Genomic DNA, 20,749 nt, shown 5'->3' on the forward strand with positions numbered 1-20,749 from the left:
ATTCGCCCTTGGGCTGATTCTAAAAAGTGTCTCAAATCTGCCCTCAGTCTTCAAAGAACGACGCCTGGTCTCTCCATGGAGTGCTGCGTGGCAAGTACAGACCAGAGGACTGAGAATACTGACCTAGTTACAGCAAAGTATCCTCACCTGGACCCCAAACTGTGAAAGGACAAGGCATGAGGTAGTTTGATGTCACACTTCTTACTTTTTCCCACACTTTCCATTCTGAGTTGAAGAGTTGCCAGAATTTGTTTTCTCAACAGGCAAAGTTGCTGCATCGTGTTGTCCCCAGGGACTCTGCTCCCACTGATGTCTCTGTAGGGCTTTGCCAATATTTAGTTCTCACTAGAGTCATTATCATGTTTTCACTTTGGTCATAAATGGCTTTTTATTCATCTGCATGGTCCTTGCACGTCCATAAAAGACAGATGACAGAGATCTAAGATTGTTCTGTAAAGGTTATGTCCAGAGATATTAGGAATTATTTTCTGAAATTTATAAATATCACCTTAATTTGTCAAACTTTTAGTATTAAAAAAATTTTTTTTGGGTCAACAGTGTCTTATTATGTTTTCATTAATTTTAAAATATTTTTTATATAGTCATTATATCATCTTTCATTTTTGTTCATTTGTCATACTTTAAAACAAGTGTTTGTGCTTGCTTCAGCAGCACATATACTAAAATTGGATTATACAAAAAGGTAGAAATAAGTGCTTCTGCTCTAGTCCTAGATACAGACAGTATGTCCCAGACTTGGGGCAGGGCAGGGCACCAGAGAGCCTGTGCGGAATCATGGAGATCTGTTGTCATGGATGTTCCCACAGATGTGGAGGAATTGTGCACAGTTGTGTGACAGGCCAGTCACGGATAGACTGACTCTGCTCTCACTTTCATTTTCATCTGAGACTCTCACGACTGCATACTCAACTGAAGCCACTTTTGTCTTCCAGGAGAGTAAGTATGTTTTGTTTAGTTTCAGTGCTTTTGCACAACATTTTATTTCCTTATAAAATACCAGATTTCTATGTTTAAAATTAAAATGATAAAGTGGAAAAGAGTCAATTCTGTTGTTATTTTGTTCTATAAAATAAAATGTAAAACAGTTACATTCATTAGGAATATTCATTGCATGAACCTGTAAAGATATGGAAAGTTTCCTATTAACTCCTTTCTTCATAGGATATTACCAGCAACCATAGTGTGCAGTTTAGGCTACTGAGGAATGTGTGAGTGACTCACAACTGCTCTGTGGGACGGACTAATTGAGAGAAATTCAGAAGTGCATTGCCCAATAGTGTATTTTTTACAAATCACCATTCATGCCAAAATATAACCATATTTTCCTTAGTTATAAATATAAAATTGCTGGATTATTGCCATTACAATTCATTGACATCATTAAATGTAAATACTACTGGAACTGTAGAAATAGAAAATACACCTGACTTCCTTTGCTTGACCAAAGCCTGCAGACATCTGGATAAGCAGAAGACATGGGTTGACGATGAGAAAGGAGTGATGGAGAATTGGGTCACCACCGAGTTAGGAGGCTAGTGGAGTCCTGAGGGTGGTTCAACTCCAGTGGGGTTCCATGTAACGGCTCCCAGTTACTAGATAACTGTCACTTCTCTGAGTGCTGGTCAGGGCTCCTTTGCTGAAATCATCCCTATAGCCATTGCTGCCTGGTACTTAGAGGATTGGTGGTGTCTTTTGTTCATGTCTTGATGGGTGAAAATGACTTAAATTACCTAGGCACCAGAAAAACATACAGTCATCATTTTGCCTGTGTAAGTTATAGCAGGTACTCAAAAATTCATATACATACTGATATTTTTTGAATTGAAAATTCAAAAACTGACTAGAAGAGATAGAATGGGTTTTAGCGAGTCAGAGTTTGAAATCACCAATCGATAAGATAATGTCTGTTCTCCACATTTTCAGCAGGTCATTCTCTCTAATTAATCCTTCTTTTGTGAAAAACACTGCTTTGCAACAAACACACAAAAAAATGGTCATCAGGAAAGTCAGGCTGAGGCATAAACACTCAAGTAACTCATCACACTATGAGTCAGGTGATGTTGGTTATAACGAGATGTTCTTTGTGACTTCCTTGTAGGCTTCACATGGCAGTGGGGTAGAGACCTCAACAGCTGCCCCAGAAGGAGCAGGAGTGTCAGCATCAGAACTGTTGCAGGTGTTTACAGCTCATCCTGGTGAAAAAAGGCTCAAGCTCATCAATGAAATGAAGCTAAGTTTTAGTTTCTCGGTATGGGGAAAATCTTGGGAAAAACACACCTTGTTGTTCACCAATGATTATTTGTGGTGAAACAGTCATATGCTGTGAATTAAATTACTTCAAATATGAACTGATATACAGCATATATTTGAAAATGTGTGACATGATCCTATCATTCTTTATGCAAGGTTATTGTTGACTGAATCCTTAAGCAATTCTATGTTACTGCTAAACCATTGCTCATGGCTAGTTAGCAATTGAAACCTTGATTTAATGATTTAATGACACCAATACTTACTTTTAATGAGCCAGATTAAGAAAGGGTCATGATAAAGGGAAGATAAAGTCCAGTTATTTCTTGAAAATTTGATTCTAATATGCAAATTCATGTGTTAAGTCTATAGGTGTTAACCTGGTTACAATGTCAAATGTAATTATCCTTATATGTGTGCTTATAATTTTGAGACCCAAGATTTCAACCAATCAAGTGAAATGTAAAGGAGCCAAAGCATGTTTTTAAAATAATGTCATTAGTCAAGAAAATACCTGACTTTTCTAACTAAAATCTCATATGAAGAGAATCCTTCTTTTTCCTGAGTCTCATTCCTCCCAGTTTACACACACGTTGAGAAGAATTCAGCCAAGGAATGAGAAACCACACAGCCATAACTACCTTCATCCTCCTGGGACTAACAGATGACCCACAACTACAGATTCTGCTTTTCATATTTCTAGTAATCGCCTACCTGCTGAGTGTAACAGGAAACATGACCATCATCCTCCTAGTTTTAGTGGATAACCACCTTAAGACAGCAATGTACTATTTTCTCCAAAATTTTTCCATCTTGGAAATTTCATTCACTTCTGCCTGCGTTCCTAGATTTTTGTACAGTATATCAACAGGTGACAGGACCATTACCTATAATGCTTGCCTAAGCCAACTATTTTTTATATATTTGTTTGCCATAGTACAATTTTTTCTTCTGACCATCATGTCCTATGACCGGTATGTGGCCATCTGCAAACCCCTGCACTATGTGACCATCATGAACCGCAGGGTCTGCAGAAGGCTTGTCATAGGCTGTTGGATGGTGACTTTGTTGCTGATATGCCCACTACTTATTTTGACCCTGGGCCTGGAGTTCTGTGACTCCAATGCCATCGACCACTTTGGCTGTGATGCGAACCCTCTGATGAAGATCTCATGCTCAGATACATGGCTCTTAGAGCAGATGGTTGTTATCTGTTCGGTGCTGATCTTCATCCTGACTCTCGTGTGTGTGGTTTTGTCCTATGTTTATATCATCAGAACAATCCTGAGGTTCCCATCAGCGCAGCAAAGGAAGAAGGCGTTTTCCACCTGCTCCTCCCACATGATTGTGCTTTCTCTCTCCTACGGCAGCTGCATCTTTATCTACATTAAACCTTCAGCCAAGGATGACATGACCATGAATAAGGGGATCGCGTTACTAACTACTTCCATCTCCCCCATGTTGAACCCTTTTATTTATACTCTCAGGAACAAACAGGTGATTCAGGCCTTTAATGACTTAGTCACAAAACTGTATTCCTCCCAAGGAACTAGAGGAATGTTCAAGTAAGGATCCAAAATAATAGTTTCTTCTTGATCTAACTTCCTGCATTTTTCATACAAACTCTGAACAAATCACCCTGTACTACATAACATCCTCGGTTTCTGAAAAAATGCCACGTGAAAAAGTTGTTTAAGAATCAGCAATTATCTGCCTGACCATGTCTACCGCTATCTTCTTTAATCTGCATGATAGACACTTATCGCTGTGAGAATGGTGTTGAGAAGAAAGATACATGGATGTCATGAGAATATGGTTGTCCCATGGAAATCTGAAAAAAAAAAAAAAAAACCAGTCATGAAAAACAGTAACAGTTTCACATGGTTTAGAGATTCAGAAAGCATTTTGCCGAATTTTTAATGTTTTCGAGTATTTATACAAAAGTTTGAAGTCTGTTTACCAGCATTTTAAGATTGAGTCAATTGTTAATCTTTCTTCAAATGAAAATAAACTTCAGAATATAAATATAAGGATGAATTACTTCTCTGTGTTCAAAAATACATATACTAAAGTCAGGACTAAGAGTTTCAGATTTTTAGATATAAAGATTTTTTTCTTTATACCAGTGTTTTACTAGCAAGATTGTGGATTGAATTCATTATTTCAGTGGGCAGTGTTTTGTAGACATGAGCTTAAGAAAGTAAATCCTAAACCCTTTTTGTTTTTATTTTAACTCCTACAAAACATTTCTTTGCTGTTGATGACTGTCCTGAATATTTTCCTTTTTATCAATGTTTTAAAATGCACTCTACACCAAAAATTTTACCCTTCATATTTAAAATTTTTTCTGTTACCATCAATTCCGTTTATGGCAGCCCAGACTAATTTATTTTTTCTCTGATTGTATTTGACCTACTTGACCGACGCAACTGATGTTCTTTAAAGGACTGCCTGAAGCACAGCAGGGAGCGCTAGGGAGCGCTAGGGAGGTGGATAAAAACAGGCGAGAGAAGAGAACAAGAAGCTATCGTGATGGTGACGTGGGATTTGGTTGTGGGAGTGGTAGGAATTACACCTGAGTGGAGAAATCCGACACTCTACAATGAACAATGATGGAAATGTATGTATCTTTAAATAAATACACTCAATAAAAATAAAATAAAGGACCGTCTGAGTTTCACAGCAATTCCAGAATTTAGTAGAACGTTTAATAGTAATACTGACATTGCCTGTGTCTAAAGGTGCATTGTCATCACTGACTAAAAATGGCAATGTATTTTCGCCCACATCTACTTTCATGTAATTAATAGCTACGTAGGAGCCTATTGTTTTCTTTGTTACAACTGGTATGTGGAAAGTGATTTTTTCAGATGTTATAATCTGCAGAGAAGAACAAATCCAGCTCATACCGTGGCCAAATGTGTCAAAGAGCAAAGATGTTTTTCTTTCCAGTGACCAACTGTTACGCTGGCCTTTCCCCCCCCTGAATTTATTAAATTTAATTTTTTTATACTTATGCAATAATTATGAATGGTGAAGCACAGACTGGGGAGTATTTCATAAAACTCTGTGCCTGTACATACAGGTTTTTATGCCACAAAATCATTGGTAAATCTGTGTTTCATGTTGTGAATAAGTGTCTTAGTTTACATTTTGAAAAAGATTCACATGCAAAATTCCTTAGTGTCTGTATTTTCTCTAGAGTGATGAACACAACTGGTGTTAGTCTGGTGGGTTTTGAGTGTACTCACAATCTAGAAAAATGTTTGCCATTACAAATTGAAGAAAAGGAATTTACAACATGACTCGATTTCAAAATCATGGCATATTCTATGTTGCTCTAATTTTTCCATATCTTAATTCTCATTCCTATATGTTACTTTGAATTTATATAGTGTAAAAAGTTGGTAGTAAAAAGCATATTTGGTTTCTCTTCTTCAAATGTTAATTCTACTATACCCACACATTGCTGAAATGATATCAAGTATTAATTTTAATCTATCACACTTTTTGCTATTTTATATTTGGTAAGGTAGATGCAAAAATTTGTAAAGACCCATATTAAGAGTTATCATATCCTCCAAGGAAGGAGTTACTTTTGTATTTGAACAAAGCGAGTTTTTTTTCTTTAATCACTTACTAATTACATACACAAGGGATGTCATTTGGAGGGAAAATGAACAACACAAAAGAAAGATTTTCTCTGGGGTGAATGATTTGAACATATGAATTACATACAATAAAATGAACACTTATATTTTTAAAAAAGATTTATTTATGCATACAGAGCTGGGGAGCAGAACAGGAGATCGAGGAAGTACACTGCTGACGGGAGCAGTGGGCAGGTCACGAGAGGTCTGCCATGCCCTATGGGTCACCTCCAGGGCAGGGATCGAACTCACACTGAAGCAGCTGCGGCTTGCTTGCAGTGCTGCGTCCTAACCCGTTGCACCACCAGGGAGGGCCCAAAAGACGCCCTTTGTAATGGACCGTGACTCTTTATACGTTTGTGTTCCACGTGTGTCACTTAAATCTTTTGTGACAAATCTGAATCACATCCCATCCAATTGTGGAGGACACACCTTTCGATCCTGAGTCTTTCCAAGGGAAGAATGTATGACCTGTAACTTATTATCTGCCTTAGCTTTGGAAATACTGGGCAAAGTTTATAATACCCACTGAGTCTGAATTTAATGATGAAATATTTTTGGTATATAAGATTACTGTTGTGCTCAAAGTGACTTTTTAACCCCCTGGATCATAATGATTGATTGGTTTTGGTAATCAAAAAGAAAAAGAGAGGAAAGAAAAATATAAGAAGAATTGATGTCAAGATAGTTACCAAACCATCCTTGGTCTGGAAGGAGGAAATCCCTTCGGAGAGGGGGCACAATTCTCCTTCTTTTTATTTTATCAAACTTTTATTTTAACAAATACATATTATATCGTTCTTCATTTCGTACATTTTCCATCTCAGTTGTAATGCGGATGGACTACTGAGGAGCAGAGGGGAACAGGATCAAAACTGGGGCGGGAAGAGCCCGTGGGCCTATGGTGATGGCACACCGCTTCACCCGTGTCTGGTTTATAGTTGTTAGTTTATAGTTATACTTGAGTCTTAAATTAACTCAAGAAAGGCCATTGAGTGACCTGAGCAGTATTATAGTACAGAACTGAAGTTATTTTTTAAAAGACTAGGATGTTGTATGAAGTAGCATAAATGCTTACCGGATCACAGAATATAAAAAAGGGAGCACTTCATTAATTACGCTGCTTCTGAACAGAGAGAATTATTTAGATTAATGACCCAAGTAACTGAAAGTTTTCTGCGCAGACGTGTCAGATGTTGGCTGATTGTATTGGGGAGGGACTGAGTCAGGCGGTGGGCTCATCCGAGAGAGATAATTCCTCCATTCTTTTCTTTTTGAACCACAATTGAAATGTGACTTTTGAGGTGGAGATATCAAATAACTTTAGATAGAACTTATTATGAGAAAAAAGACAGACTCAAGTGAGTGTTAACAATTAGGTGTTTTTAGGAATAAAACCCAGCATGTTTAACAGAGATTTCTCCCATCTGTGAGAATCAACATTCTTAGACTTTAGTTGTTGTTTTTTTTTTTTTAAAGATTTTATTTATTTGTACATACAGAACTGGGGTACAGGCCAGAGGTGCAGGGGCGGTGAGAGGCTTCACCAGAGACAGAGTGGGGAGCAGAACAGGCAGATCGACGAAGTCCACTGCTGAGGGGAGCAGCGGGCGGGTCAGGAGAGGTCTGCCGCACCATGTGGATCTCCTCTGGGGCAGGCGGGAATCGAACTCATGCAGAAGTGGCTTTAGCTTCTCAGTGCTGTGCTTTAACCCACTGCGCCACCAGGGAGGGCCACTTAGACTTTAGTTTTAATGGAGAGTGAAAAAAAAGGATTAGTCAGGAGTCACAGCAAATTTTAAAAGGAAGTGGGAATGTTTATATGACTGAAGAATGAATTACATTTAAAAATATTCTTCAAAGTTTCAAACTTTGTGTCTCCTCACTCGTCCTTATAATTGGAATCATTGACTCTTGTTTCCGTTACATCTTTGAGAGGGATGCGATTTTTTTAACTGAGTCATGAAAAGCTTGCTTCACTTGTTTGTTTCTCAGCGTATAAATAAAGGGATTTAACATTGGTGAAATGGAAGTAACAAGGAGTGAAATCCCTTTATTGATAGCTACTTCCTCCTTCGCTGAAGGTTTGACATAAATGAAGATGCAGCTGCCATAAGTTATGGAAACAACTATCATGTGGGAAGAGCATGTAGAGAAGGCTTTTTTCCTTTGCTGGGCAGAGGGAAACCTCAGAATAGTTCTGATGATAGAGATGTAGGAGAGAGCTACACACAAGAGGGTCATGATGAAGGTCAGCACGGCGCATGCAATGACCATCTGTTCTATCAACCACGTGTCTGAACAAGAGATCTTCAGTATCGGTGATGCATCGCAGCAGAAATGATCAATGACTTTTGAATCACAGAACTCCAGGCTCAAACCCAAACTAATGGGTGGGAGGATGATGATCAGGGCAGCAGCCCAGCAGCAGAAGATGAGATTCCTGCAGACCCTGCGGTTCATGATGGTCACATAGTGCAGGGGCTTGCAGATGGCCACGTACCGGTCATAGGACATGACAGCCAGAAGAAAAAATTCTGTTACTCCAAAGAGGTCTATAAACAACAGTTGGCTGACACAAGCATTGTAAGTAATGGATTTGTCCCCAGAAGAGATGCTATACAAGAATCTGGGAATACAAGCCGTTGTGAATGAAACTTCTAAGAAGGAGAAATTTTGGAGGAAAAGATACATCGGTGTTTTAAGGTGGGAATCAATGGAAGTGAGGGTGATAATGGTTAGGTTTCCAGAAACACTCAACATGTAGGAAAGAAATAGAAAGACAAAAAGCAAAATTTTCAGTCGAGTATCATCTGTGAATCCCAGCAGGATAAAGGTTACTGCGGTTTGATTCCTCATTTTTCATTGTCCCTAGTCAGTCTCCTTGAAATGGTGAGTGAGACTGTATATGAGGAATTCAAGTGCTGACCAGCTCCTGGCTTCAAGTTCACAACACATCCGATATTTGGTCACCTCTTTGGCCACTCTTCATAGTTCGGTCACAAATTTCATATCTGCATATTATAAAACTAAAACTTCACTATAGTGTCAGTTCAACATATATTTTCAACACCATCCTTTTCTAATACATTGCTCTTGGATGAACTATTCTGCCTAGCCCAGCTAAACATGTTTCTAGCAGACCCTAAAAGAAAATCAGTAAGGTTTTTGTTAGAAAAATCTTACATTAAAATTCACATATGTGTTAGGAATTAAACTGGCAATGAATACTTACCACATAGCTTATTTTGGTTCAGTTTATTCAGTCTAGCTCTTTGGAGGTGTGCTTGACATTTTTACTGACTATATATAGTATCATCAGATCTCAAAATTATTTTCAAAAAGCTATTGCTTTTTTCAATGTATAATAGATTGCTACATCAGACAAAATACTGTTTTTAGTTGTTTGTCGGTCATTTATAAAAGATTCATTTAGCTGTGTTACAATCCTAAATTGTTGGTTTTTCCCCATAGAATATTTCAATAATATGTAGTTTTCATCTACTTTTAGAATGACTAACCTGTGTTACACATTCTTTATGCTTTCTTTATGAGGATGTCCTCATACTGCATAAAAAATTTCTCTCTGGTTCACAAGCTGGTTTGGAATTTGTATCATCTCAACAATTACTTTCCCTTAAGATTTCTTATTCTTTTCATGTGAAAACCCTCATGAACTCTGACTGCCTCTGCTTACTTGCCCTGTCAGAAGGGATGCTTGGCATTTATCAGGTCAAACAAGGTTTCAGTATTTCTTAAATATACTTCTATATTTTCACTTCAGTTTCACCCACTTGCTATATACCTCCTCTCCTTTTAGTTATTTATACCCTGGCTGATCGGATTTGTGCACCAGCTACATTATTCTAGCCAAAGTCAGGACTAGCCTTCCTCTTGTTTCACTTATGAAACAGCAATTCAGTACTCACTTAACTCAGATGCAATGCTACATGTGAGTTTTCAAACTGCTAATTGACCTAACTGGTGGAAAGTCTTTACATTTTATTTTCTACTATCTCACATTTTCCTGAATTTCTCCCTACCACTTTGTCCTTTCCCGTCCCACCCCCATTCTTTTCTAAGTCTTCTCTGCTTTTGTAATCCCTGGGGTTGTTGTTTTCACCTGAAATATCTTGTCTAGGTCCATCCTTTCTTCACTCCGCTCCCTCTGGGGATTCTTATAAGTAAGGTGAATTCAGATCGACGGGTGATTCCAAAATCTATACCTATAATGAAAATAAGTCTTACAGCATTCCTGACTTCAGCATTCAGGCTATTCTTTACATCTAGATCAGACAGGGTTTGAATTTATGCTTATCTTTCTTCCCAACCACATGTCCTTGAGCTTTTTGCTTAACTTCTTTATGTTGTATTTCTTCCATGTACAAAATTCAGATGAAAATAATAGGTACATCTAGGACTATACTGATGCATTTAGAAGACATAGAAAAGATATTTTAGCTGCATCTGGAATATGGTGAACACGCCTTGCTTCTTGCTATGCTGAATATTTTTATTTTGTTATTTTTCCTATTGAGAACTCCGCCTACCTAGATTTGTACTGTTCAAGATTTTATTTTTCAAGATCCACTATTGTGTTTCCTTTTCTATTGATTCTGTATCTTATATATGGCTTTCTTAGTTGTTCCTTTTTTTAAACATCACATTCAATTTTAAATTAACAGACAAGAACATACTTACTCTCATGGAAGTTGAGTGTGACCTTAGTTGACTGAAAGTGGGCTGAGTGATTCTGATAGTCCTGATGAGGAAACTGAAGGTAGAAGTTGATTCAGTAGGCACACAGATGTTCGCACCAGTATTCACACACTCACTGTATAGTAGTGCTTTTTGGGTGGCCACCATACTTTACAGATTCTAATCCACTAATCTGAAATCTGAAGTAAAAAATTAAATATAATATGTCTCATTATTTCCTTCTAAATGAAAGACATTGATCTTTAACGTCTTAGAAATGTATTGTGATTTTTAGAAGACTACAAAAGAGATGAGATCTAACTTCTGCGGACAAAGGTAGATCTTTACATAATCAGGTAGGATGGATGCTTTATTATCTCAGACTCCTGAATGTCCAGGGACCCTCTGTTTGTATAAATAAAAGGTCCTTTGTGACTAGAGTTCAAAGATTACTAATGAATCTAATGTGCACTGAATTTTGGCAAAATACCTAATAGAGGCAGCAGTGGGAATCATGCTTTTGGAGACAAGTAGAAGTGACTATTTTATTCGACACATTCCAAGAGAAAAACAAAATTTCTGTGAAAAAAAGATACTTCTGCCCAAAGTCATAGATAATAAAATTGCAAAAAAAGACACATTTTTCCAGTGGGAAAAGATGTATCAAAGCATTGGAAAGTAGTTTACATGTAGTCAATTTTGAAAATCAGTAACTACAAATATTTCTTTGTGATAAAATACAGATTTGCATTGTAAGTTTTCTGCATTGTATTTTTATTAATAAACTATTATTTAATGAATCTTCCCATTTAAAATTATGACCTAAAATCTTTCAATAATGTTTTTGCGAAAATACAATCATTTATGTAAGTATTATGCAAATATTTCCTTATAACTTACTGGAAGAGGAAATTCTGAAGCAAAAACCATTAACATTTTAGAATTTTGAAGTGCTTTATGGCATTTCACATTCAGTATGTAATGTCACATTGTAATTTGCAAAGGTAGTCTCACTGTTATTATAGGATTTGAAGGGATTCTGTCTTTATTTCTTGCTTGAGTTTGAGTGAACTAGAGAAAGTAGACCAGTAATGGAGATTAAAATACCAGTTTTATTTTACATAGAGGTATTATTGAAAGCATGTCTTTGACTATAGAATTAAGAAACTTAGTCGCTAGTCATATCTACCATATAAGCAAATCCAAATCTACCCAGCCTCCTGGACAGACCCTTTTATTGTATGACTGGCCACTATGAAGTCTCTCAGTAGAAAAGACAAAATAAAAGAGGAAGGTGAGTAGGATGGAGCTAACACAAACATCTCCTGTTCTAAAATCACTTGTCAGATAAGAAACTTCAACTCCAGGAGAAGGAAAAGTAGGAAAGAAGCCAGGAGAATTGCTCAAATAATTTATTGAAATAAGATGTTCAAATCTTAGAAATAACATTATGACTTTATTTAACAGCTTCATCCCAAAGATATTCAATTGTGTAGGAAAATGCACATACATTTGACTTTTCTATTTATTGTTTGTTTAAAGCTCAGAAAATGTAAAGCTACATATTTACTGTAGAATTTTCTTCAGGAAAAAAAGGACAACCCTAAAGATTATGCTATTATGACTCTGAAGAAATTAACCATTTTGGCATATTTTAGAAACTAAACAGCAGTCTTTGCTTATATAATGTTTACTTATTAACTATCCTTTGTAACAGCCTTAGGACCTATTAGTTTCTTTGCTACAATAATTGAATAAAATATTTTGCATGTATTTATTTGATAAATGCTTGAATCATGCATTTTTAATGTTTGGAAGTTATTCTTTAATAGAATTTACCACTCCTTAAGAGAAATACAAAGAATAGAGAACTTATGTTTCTTCCTAATATTCACCATATTCATAACATTTCTAATATTTTCTCTTGACCAAATTAGTCTTTCATTGGGCCTATAGTTAGCAAAGCAAGTGGCTATATCTCCAATGGGAGAAGGACCTGTTTTCCCCTTCTTAGTTTAAAATTTAAAATAAAAGAGAGAGAAGAAATTCTTTAATGCAAGTAAGTTCACATCTCAAGATTCAAAGGACCATGAGAACATTAGCTAAACTAGTTGGGTCTTTGAAAAAAAGAATAAAAAATGAATCTCTATTTTCATTTGATTACTCCAAATCCATATGCACTTACTTCTTTAAAACAAATGCAATTTTTTTAATTGTGTCACTGAAAGCTTGTTTTACTTGCTTGTTCCTCAAGGTGTAAATGAAGGGGTTCAACAGAGGAGCAACAGAGGTTGTGAGTACCGACACTCCTTTGTTAATTTCGACCTGCTCTTTGGCTGAAGGCTTGATGTAGATGAAAATACAGCTGCCGTAGGTGATGGAAACAACAATCATGTGAGAAGAGCAGGTGGAAAAAGCTTTCTTTCTTTGTGAAGCAGAAGGGAACCCTAGAATGGTCCTGATGATGTATATGTAGGAAATAGCAACAGCTATCAGTGTGACGATGAATATCAACACTGCACAGAATACCACCACCTGCTCTATGGACCAGGTATCTGAGCACGAAATTTTAAAAAGAGGAGAAGCATCACAGATAAAATGATCGAGGGCGTTGGAGTCACAAAATTCTAGCTGGAGGCCCATGCCCAGGGGTGTGAGGACAATTATCAATGCAGAAAGGCAACAGCAGATAACGAGGGTCGTGCAGACTCTGGTGTTCATGATGGTCACATAGTGCAGGGGCTTGCAGATGGCCACGTAGCGGTCATAGGACATGGCGGCCAGGAGAAAAAATTCTGTGGCCCCAAGAACTACAATAAAAAATACTTGGCTGACACAGGCACTATAAGTGATGGTATTATCTCCAGTTGATAAAATATACAGGTATCTGGGGACACAGGCTGTGGTGAATGAAATTTCTAAGAAGGAGAAATTTCGCAGAAAAAAATACATAGGTGTCTTAAGCTGGGGATCTACTAGGGTAAGAATGATGATTGTCAGGTTTCCAGTTATGCTTAACATGTATGTCAGAAGTAAGAAGACAAACACCAGCACCTGCAGCTGGGGGTCATCTGTGAGTCCCAGCAAGACGAATGTTGTTACTGATGTGCGATTTCTCATGATAAGCTGGATGTTTTAGTCAGTCTGCCTGTAAAATATCAACCAGGAAATATTTGAAGTGGAGAAAGATAATAAAAGGGAAAAGTCAACAAAACAGAAGATTGTAAAACAGAGAGAAAATTAATGAAGGCAAAAGTAGATTAATTTTCTGCTTTTATTAAAATAGCAGAAGGTAAGTTTCAACATCCACTAGTGGTAAAGGAAAACCCACAATATTTAAAGAGACAAATACGGAAGGAACAAGGGAACACGCCTCAGCTTAATAAAAGTGATATATGAAAAACACACAGACTGGGCCCTCCCTGATGGTGCAGCGAGTTAAAGCACAGCACTAAGAAGCTGAAGTCACCTCAGCATGAGTTTGATCCCTGCCGGGAGGTGACTCACAGGGCGTGGCAGACCTCTCCTGACCCGCCCGCTGCTCCCCTCAGCAGTGTGCTTCGTAGATCTGCCTGTTCTGCTCCCTACTCTGTCTCTGGTGAAGCCTCTCACCACCCCTGCACCTCTGGCCTGTACTCCAGTTCTGTATGCAGAAATAAATGAAATTTTTTTTTAAAGATTTATTTATTTATGCATACAGAACTGGGGTACAGGCCAGAGGCTCGGGACGGTGAGAGCCTTCACCAGAGACAGAGTGGGGAGCAGAACAGGCAGATCGACGAAGTACACTGCTGAGGGGAGCAGCGGGCGGGTCAGGAGAGGTCTGCCACACCATGTGGTCACCTCCGGGGCAAGCGGGAATCGAACTCATGCGGAAGTGGCTTTAGTTTCTCAGTGCAGTGCTTTAACCCGCTGCGCCACCAGGGAGGGCCAAAATAAATGAATTTTTAAAAAATTAAAAAAAAATGTAAAACACACATATACTCACTGTGATAACGTCATGGTTTTTGTCTCAGGTCAGGAATGTACCAGGATGGTTTTCTCCCTCCTCTATCGTTCAATACAGTGTTGAAAGTTCTATTCAAAGCAACTAGGTTAACAAAGCAAAGGAGTTAGCCAAATTATAAGGAAGAAGAAAGTCTATTACTTTGCAGATAGCATGATAATAGACCTATCTTCACTCCACTCTCTGCCCTCTTGATGAATATCTTAGTTTATACCTTGAGAAACAAACAAGTTTCAAAGACTGAAATTGAGTAATGCAAAGCAATTTGAGAGGAGAAATAAAATCATCATAATGGTATACTACAATAAGATCCACAGGTGGTTCAATATGATCACAATCAAATGAAAATTTGCAATGGATCATAAGACTAGAAAAATGAGTGTTTTAAAAATGAAAAAGAAACTTATCTACTGGGGAAGATATTTGTAAAACAAAAGCTGTCCAAGATGATGCATTTACTATAAATATACAGGCAAAATAAATAATTCTGAATTCTAGATTACTATCTAATATGACACAATGATAAAGCTTTGTAACATAGATGTGTATAGGATATGTGTATATGTAACACAAATACCCACAATTGCTCGTGGAAAAAATAATCAGCTCAATGAAAAGATCCCACAACTCTGACCACAGGCTTCATAATGGCTCTGCATAATCTGAATACATATGTAGACAGAAAACTAGCAGATGGCACAGGAAAACCAGAAATTTCTGATTCTTCAAAAGTTGATGCGAACCAATGGTTTTACCTGGGATTCCATAAATACTGCACCACAGATATGGCAGAGTGGCCAAATGTCAACTAAGTTTAAATAAATGTGACCCTATTTCAAAGACACTCTTGGGTGAAATTATAATTAATACAGAAAACCAAGCCAAAAGCTAACAATGCATCTAGGAATTGGGACAATGTCCTTGGAGAGGCCAAGGTCAAGAGGTATCTCCAGAGGGTTAATCTATATCAAAACAATGATCCTAGTAACAGTTTGCTCTTTGTTCTCATTTATTCACATTTCATCAATTGCTAATGAAATGTAACATTTGTTCAAAGGTTTTGATAATTTTTGTCTTACTCACAAGGCAAATATTTTCATAAAACCCAGAATATTACTACCCTTTCACTGTTTCTGTATGAAATTTCCTACAATTTTCAAATGTTTGCATAACATAAGTCTTGTATCTTAAAGGTGCTATTTCATTATTTTTTATTTAAATTCATTACATTCATTTATTTTATTTCTGAATCTATTGCCATTATTTGAGAGGTTTTAAAACCTTATCTTTTACATTTGTTTATATATATTTTGTAGTATATTATGACTTACTTTCTCAACATTTCTCTGTCCTCGGGAGATTTAAAAGTTTCATAATGTACATTATGCTAGAAATGATGTGGTAAGAGAGGAACTCTCTTACACCACTGGTGGGAATGTAAACTATTCTAGCACTTATGGAAAGGAATGGAGGTTCCTGAAATGAACCTCTCCTGACCGGTCGAATGCTCCTGTTAGCAGTGTTTTTCAATACATCCCCCTGTTCTGCTCCCCATTGTCTCTGGCCTGCACCTCAATTCCTGTGTGCATAAATAGATATTTAGGAAAAAAGATATGATTGTAAACAAGTTGGTTTTCTTAATTCTTGTCTTCCAGTTAAATGCAGTTTTTTTTTAAAGATTTATTTATTTGTTCACACAGAACTGGGGTACAAGCCAGAGGTACAGGGGCAGTGAGAGGATCCAACAGAAACAGAGTGGGGAGCAGAACAGGCAGATCGAGGAAGTACACTGCTGAGGGGAGCAGCGGGCGGGTCAGGAGAGGTCTGCCGTGCCATGTGAGTCACCTGCGGGCGGGGATCGAACTCATGCGGAAGCGGATTTAGATTCTCAGTGCTGTGCTTTAACCCGCTGCGCCACCAGGGAGGGCCTACATACAGTTTTAAGAAGGAAATGCTCATGAAAAATCCTTCATATTGAAGTTCATGGGTTTAGTTTATGATACCATTTGTGATTTAGTGATGTAGGTCATAAGCTTTTCATATGTATTTTTATTACACTACACCACCACTGAAAAAGGGTATGACTTATTTGTATATTGTGAATCCTTTAAGTGAGACTCAAAGGGCTACGAGAAATTTAATCTGACTGGGCTTTGAAATGATAAGACAAAAATGATTTGGATCTTTAGGAAAATCTGAAAGTCGTTTTCTTTTTTCTTGCCAGTGATTGGTCAATTTCACAAAATGTTTATTTGTCTATGAGAAGTTCAGTTTATGGCACTGTATGTGGCTTGTTTCACTTGTTTATTCCTCAAGATATACATTAAGATATTCATTGAGGGGGCTGAGGATGGAGTGAGCATGGGTACCTACTTATTTTGAAAGGTGTGATATAAATGATTATGCACTTACCATAAATGATGGAGACAAGTGAAAAAACTTTTTTTTGCTCTGCGGGGGATTATCTTAAAGTTGCCTGTATGGTAACCAGGCAGGAGAGAAAGACACATGTTTATGTGATAATAAATGCCAACAAGCTTTGTTTTAAGAAGACTAAAGGGATTATTCCCTACTTAATCTACAACAGGTGTATTGGGATAAAACAAAGTAACAGATGAAATTTTTTGTGATGTTAGTTTAAAGCTATTAATTTGATCTATAATTCACAATGAAAATAGAACAACTCAACAGGGAGAATGTCCTAGGGGACTGGCAGGTAGAGCGTTAATACCCACTAGTAAACAGAAGTAAAAATGAAAATCAATAAACAACTATAAACCAGAGACATTCTATGGGGGTGGGGAGGGGAGTCGGATGAAACTGGGCTTTATAAACAAACAAACAAACAAATAAATAAATAATCATCAGATCTCAAAATTATTTTCAAAAAGCTATTGCTTTTTTCAATGTATAAAAGATTGCTAATCAGACAAAATACTGTTTTTAGTTGTTTGTCGGTCATTTATTCTTATTTTATTAATCGGGCTGTTCTTGGACCTTGCCAAATTTTAAATATTGAGTGTTGGCATTGTCCTTTTGTTTTTAGTGAAATGTCCATACTCTGGATAATTATATGTGTTAGTCTATACACTTTATTTTTGTGTACCGTTGAAGGTAGTCTATGATGTTTGGTGTGTTGAACTATATCTAGGTTGTGCTTTGTAGTTTCTAAATTTGCTTCCATTAGAAAAACTTTAATCAAACCTTATAAAACCACTTATTTATGTTTTCTTCTAGAAAATTTCTATTTTGATTAATCTGCATCTATAGCTTTCATCACTTGAACAATATTTGGCTATCAGCACATTAGATCTAAAATTCCTGCACATGATTAGTGAGCTATTCCAACACGATTTACTAATGACATTGTCTTATTTGTCCTGATGGTAGATAATATCTTTGATATATTCTTAAATTTTTTCCATCATTTTTCTTTTTCTTTTGCACATATGCAGATTTAAAATTTCAGGCCTACAGCATTGCTTCTGTGTAATGACAGAAGTGGGTAGATCTTTTCTGGAGAAGCAGGTAGGAAACATTTTGGCTTTTGGTTCATGAGATCTTTATTAAGTGAGTCAACTCTGAGCATTAAATGTAGCACAGAAAATAGGGAGGAGATGTTCCAATAAAACCTCATTTGCAACAACCAGTGGAGGCTGGATTTTACCCTCAGGCCTCTGTTGTCTGACTCCTGGTCTAGACTGTGGTGCATAGCCTCGAGGTATTCTTTAGTGTTCTTCCCCGTGTTCAGTGAGGTCTGGGACTTCAAGGGATATTGCCAGGTGTCCTCACTTTGCTTGGACCAAAACTCCAAGCCACAGACTTCTTGACCTGTGCATCTGTTGAGCGACAGCATGGTGGCTGGTAACCCTGACCACACTTCCCCTATGTGTGTTTTTGCACACTTCAGGTATTTAATTATTGACTTTGTTAGCATATATTTATTTTACTTGAAATGCTTAAAGATCTATATAAAAGCTTGTTTTATTAAAACCATAATACTAAGGTGAACTATTTCCAATATTTCCAATGTTTCTTTTAGCATAGTTACATATTTAAAATAAAAGATTTATCAGAAGTATTGTTTCAAAATTTTCAGGCTACTTAGATAACACATTTCATATATTTTACAGTTTTTTTGAATAATATATGCTCAGTGTTTGGATTAGGGGAGACTTCGATTTCTAGAAAATTAGAATCATGTTTTTTTAAAGAGGAGCATTTTGATTGAGATGAAAGAGAAAAAGAAATTATTTCATCCAACTAGAGTTTCAAATCAAGATTCAAATTATCACAATAATATTAACCTAGTTAGTGTTGCCTTCCAAAAGAGTGTTAAAGAATAATCTCTCATTCTCATTTGATTGTTCCAATCCATGAACTCTTACTTGTTTAAAATAAATGCAATTTTTTTAATTGTATCACTGAAAGCTTGTTTTACTTGCTTGTTCCTCAAGGTGTAAATAAAGGGGTTCAACAGAGGAGCAACAGAGGTCGTGAGCACCGACACTCCTTTGTTAATGTCCACCTGCTCTTTGGCTGAAGGCGTGATGTACATGAAAATACAGCTGCCGTAGGTGATGGAAACAACAATCATGTGAGAAGAGCAGGTGGAAAAAGCTTTCTTTCTTTGTGAAGCAGAAGGGAACCCTAGAATGGTCCTGATGATGTACATGTAGGAAAGAGCAACAGCTATCAGTGTGACGATGAATATCAACACTGCACAGAAAATGACCACCACCTCTAGGGACCAGGTATCTGAGCACGAAATTTTAAAAATAGGAGAAGCATCACAGCCAAAATGATCAAGGACATTGGATTCACAGAATTCTAACTGGAGGCCCATGATAAATGGTGTGAGGATGGTTATCAATGCAGAAAGCCAGCAGCAGATAACGAGGGTGGTGCAGACCCTGCTGTTCATGATGGTCACATAGTGCAGGGGCTTGCAGATGGCCACGTAGCGGTCATAGGACATGGCGGCCAGGAGAAAAAATTCTGTGCCCCCAAAAACTACAATAAAAAAGACTTGACCAAAACAAGCACTATAAGTGATGGTATTATCTCCAGTTGATAAACTATACAGGTACCTGGGAATACACACTGTGGTGAATGAAATTTCTAAGAAGGAGAAATTTCGCAGAAAAAAATACATAGGTGTCTTAAGCTGGGGGTCTATTAGGGTAAGAATGATGATTGTCAGGTTTCCAGTTATGCTTAACATGTATGTCAGAAGTAAGAAGACAAACACCAGCACCTGCAGCTGGGGGTCATCTGTGAGTCCCAGCAAGACGAATGTTGTTATTGATGTGCGATTTCTCATGATAAGCTGGATGTTTTAGTCAATCTACCTGTGAAAAAGGCAATAAGGAATTATTTAAATAAGAGAAGTAATATAAAAGGGAAAATAAATAAAAGAGGAAACTGAAAAATGGGGGGGAAGATGACGTCAAATGTGGATTAATTTTCTGCTTTTGTTAAAATAGAGTTTTGGTAAAGTTCAACAACAATTTGTGATAAAAAATCACTTAATAACATGAATATGGAATGAACAAGGGAATATGTCTAGCTTTATGAAGGTTATATAGATGCACACAGAACCCATGTGACGCTCAGAGGTGAAAATGTGAGTTATTATCAGGTCAGGAACATGACTGATAACTTCTCTCACCACTGTTGTTCAATACATTGGTGGGGTTCTTTTCAGAGGACTAGATTATCAAAGAAAAGGAGCTATAAAAAGATAAAGGAAGAAACAAAACTTTGCATGATATCAGAGAGCATGATAATGTATCTAGAACTTCAAATACTCCAGTAAAAGGTATCGAAATCATATAATGATGGTGAAGTGGCAGGTTACAAAATTAATACACAAAACTCGAATGCATTCCTATAGTCAAATAATACATGCCAGAAAGAGGAATCAGAAAAATTCCATTTACAATAATATCAAAAGGATTACATACCTTGGGATATATTTAATCAAATAGTTGAAAGTCCGGTATGTTAATAATCACATGATATTGTTGAAAGAAATGAAGAAAACTCAAAGAAGTGAGATAATCCAAGCGCATGGGTTGGAAAAATTAGCATCTTGAAATCGTCTTGATTACCTAAAGCAACC

At 37.0% G+C, this 20,749-nt stretch overlaps 4 protein-coding genes across 4 annotated transcripts; 1 reads left to right on the top strand and 3 right to left on the bottom strand.

Moving 5' to 3' along the window:
• Positions 1–2,886: 2,886 nt before the first annotated feature.
• LOC101633959 (olfactory receptor 6C2-like) lies at positions 2,887–3,840 on the top strand. Its single transcript, XM_004692475.1, has one exon. It carries the CDS (start codon positions 2,887–2,889, stop codon positions 3,838–3,840), a length of 954 nt encoding a protein of 317 aa, XP_004692532.1.
• Positions 3,841–7,844: 4,004 nt separating this feature from the next.
• Positions 7,845–8,780, bottom strand: LOC101619486 (olfactory receptor 6C2-like). The gene has a single exon (XM_004692651.1). It carries the CDS (start codon positions 8,778–8,780, stop codon positions 7,845–7,847), a length of 936 nt encoding a protein of 311 aa, XP_004692708.1.
• A 4,020-nt stretch (positions 8,781–12,800) lies between these two features.
• Positions 12,801–13,739, bottom strand: LOC101619716 (olfactory receptor 6C2-like). The gene has a single exon (XM_004692652.1). It carries the CDS (start codon positions 13,737–13,739, stop codon positions 12,801–12,803), a length of 939 nt encoding a protein of 312 aa, XP_004692709.1.
• A 5,270-nt stretch (positions 13,740–19,009) lies between these two features.
• LOC101619955 (olfactory receptor 6C2-like) lies at positions 19,010–19,948 on the bottom strand. Its single transcript, XM_004692653.1, has one exon. The coding sequence runs from the start codon at positions 19,946–19,948 to the stop codon at positions 19,010–19,012; it is 939 nt and encodes a 312-aa protein (XP_004692710.1).
• Between the last annotated feature and the right edge of the window lie 801 nt (positions 19,949–20,749).

Source organism: Condylura cristata, unplaced genomic scaffold, assembly GCF_000260355.1.
Source record: "Condylura cristata isolate star-nosed mole 26May11 unplaced genomic scaffold, ConCri1.0 scaffold00034, whole genome shotgun sequence".
Classification (NCBI taxonomy): domain Eukaryota; kingdom Metazoa; phylum Chordata; class Mammalia; order Eulipotyphla; family Talpidae; genus Condylura; species Condylura cristata.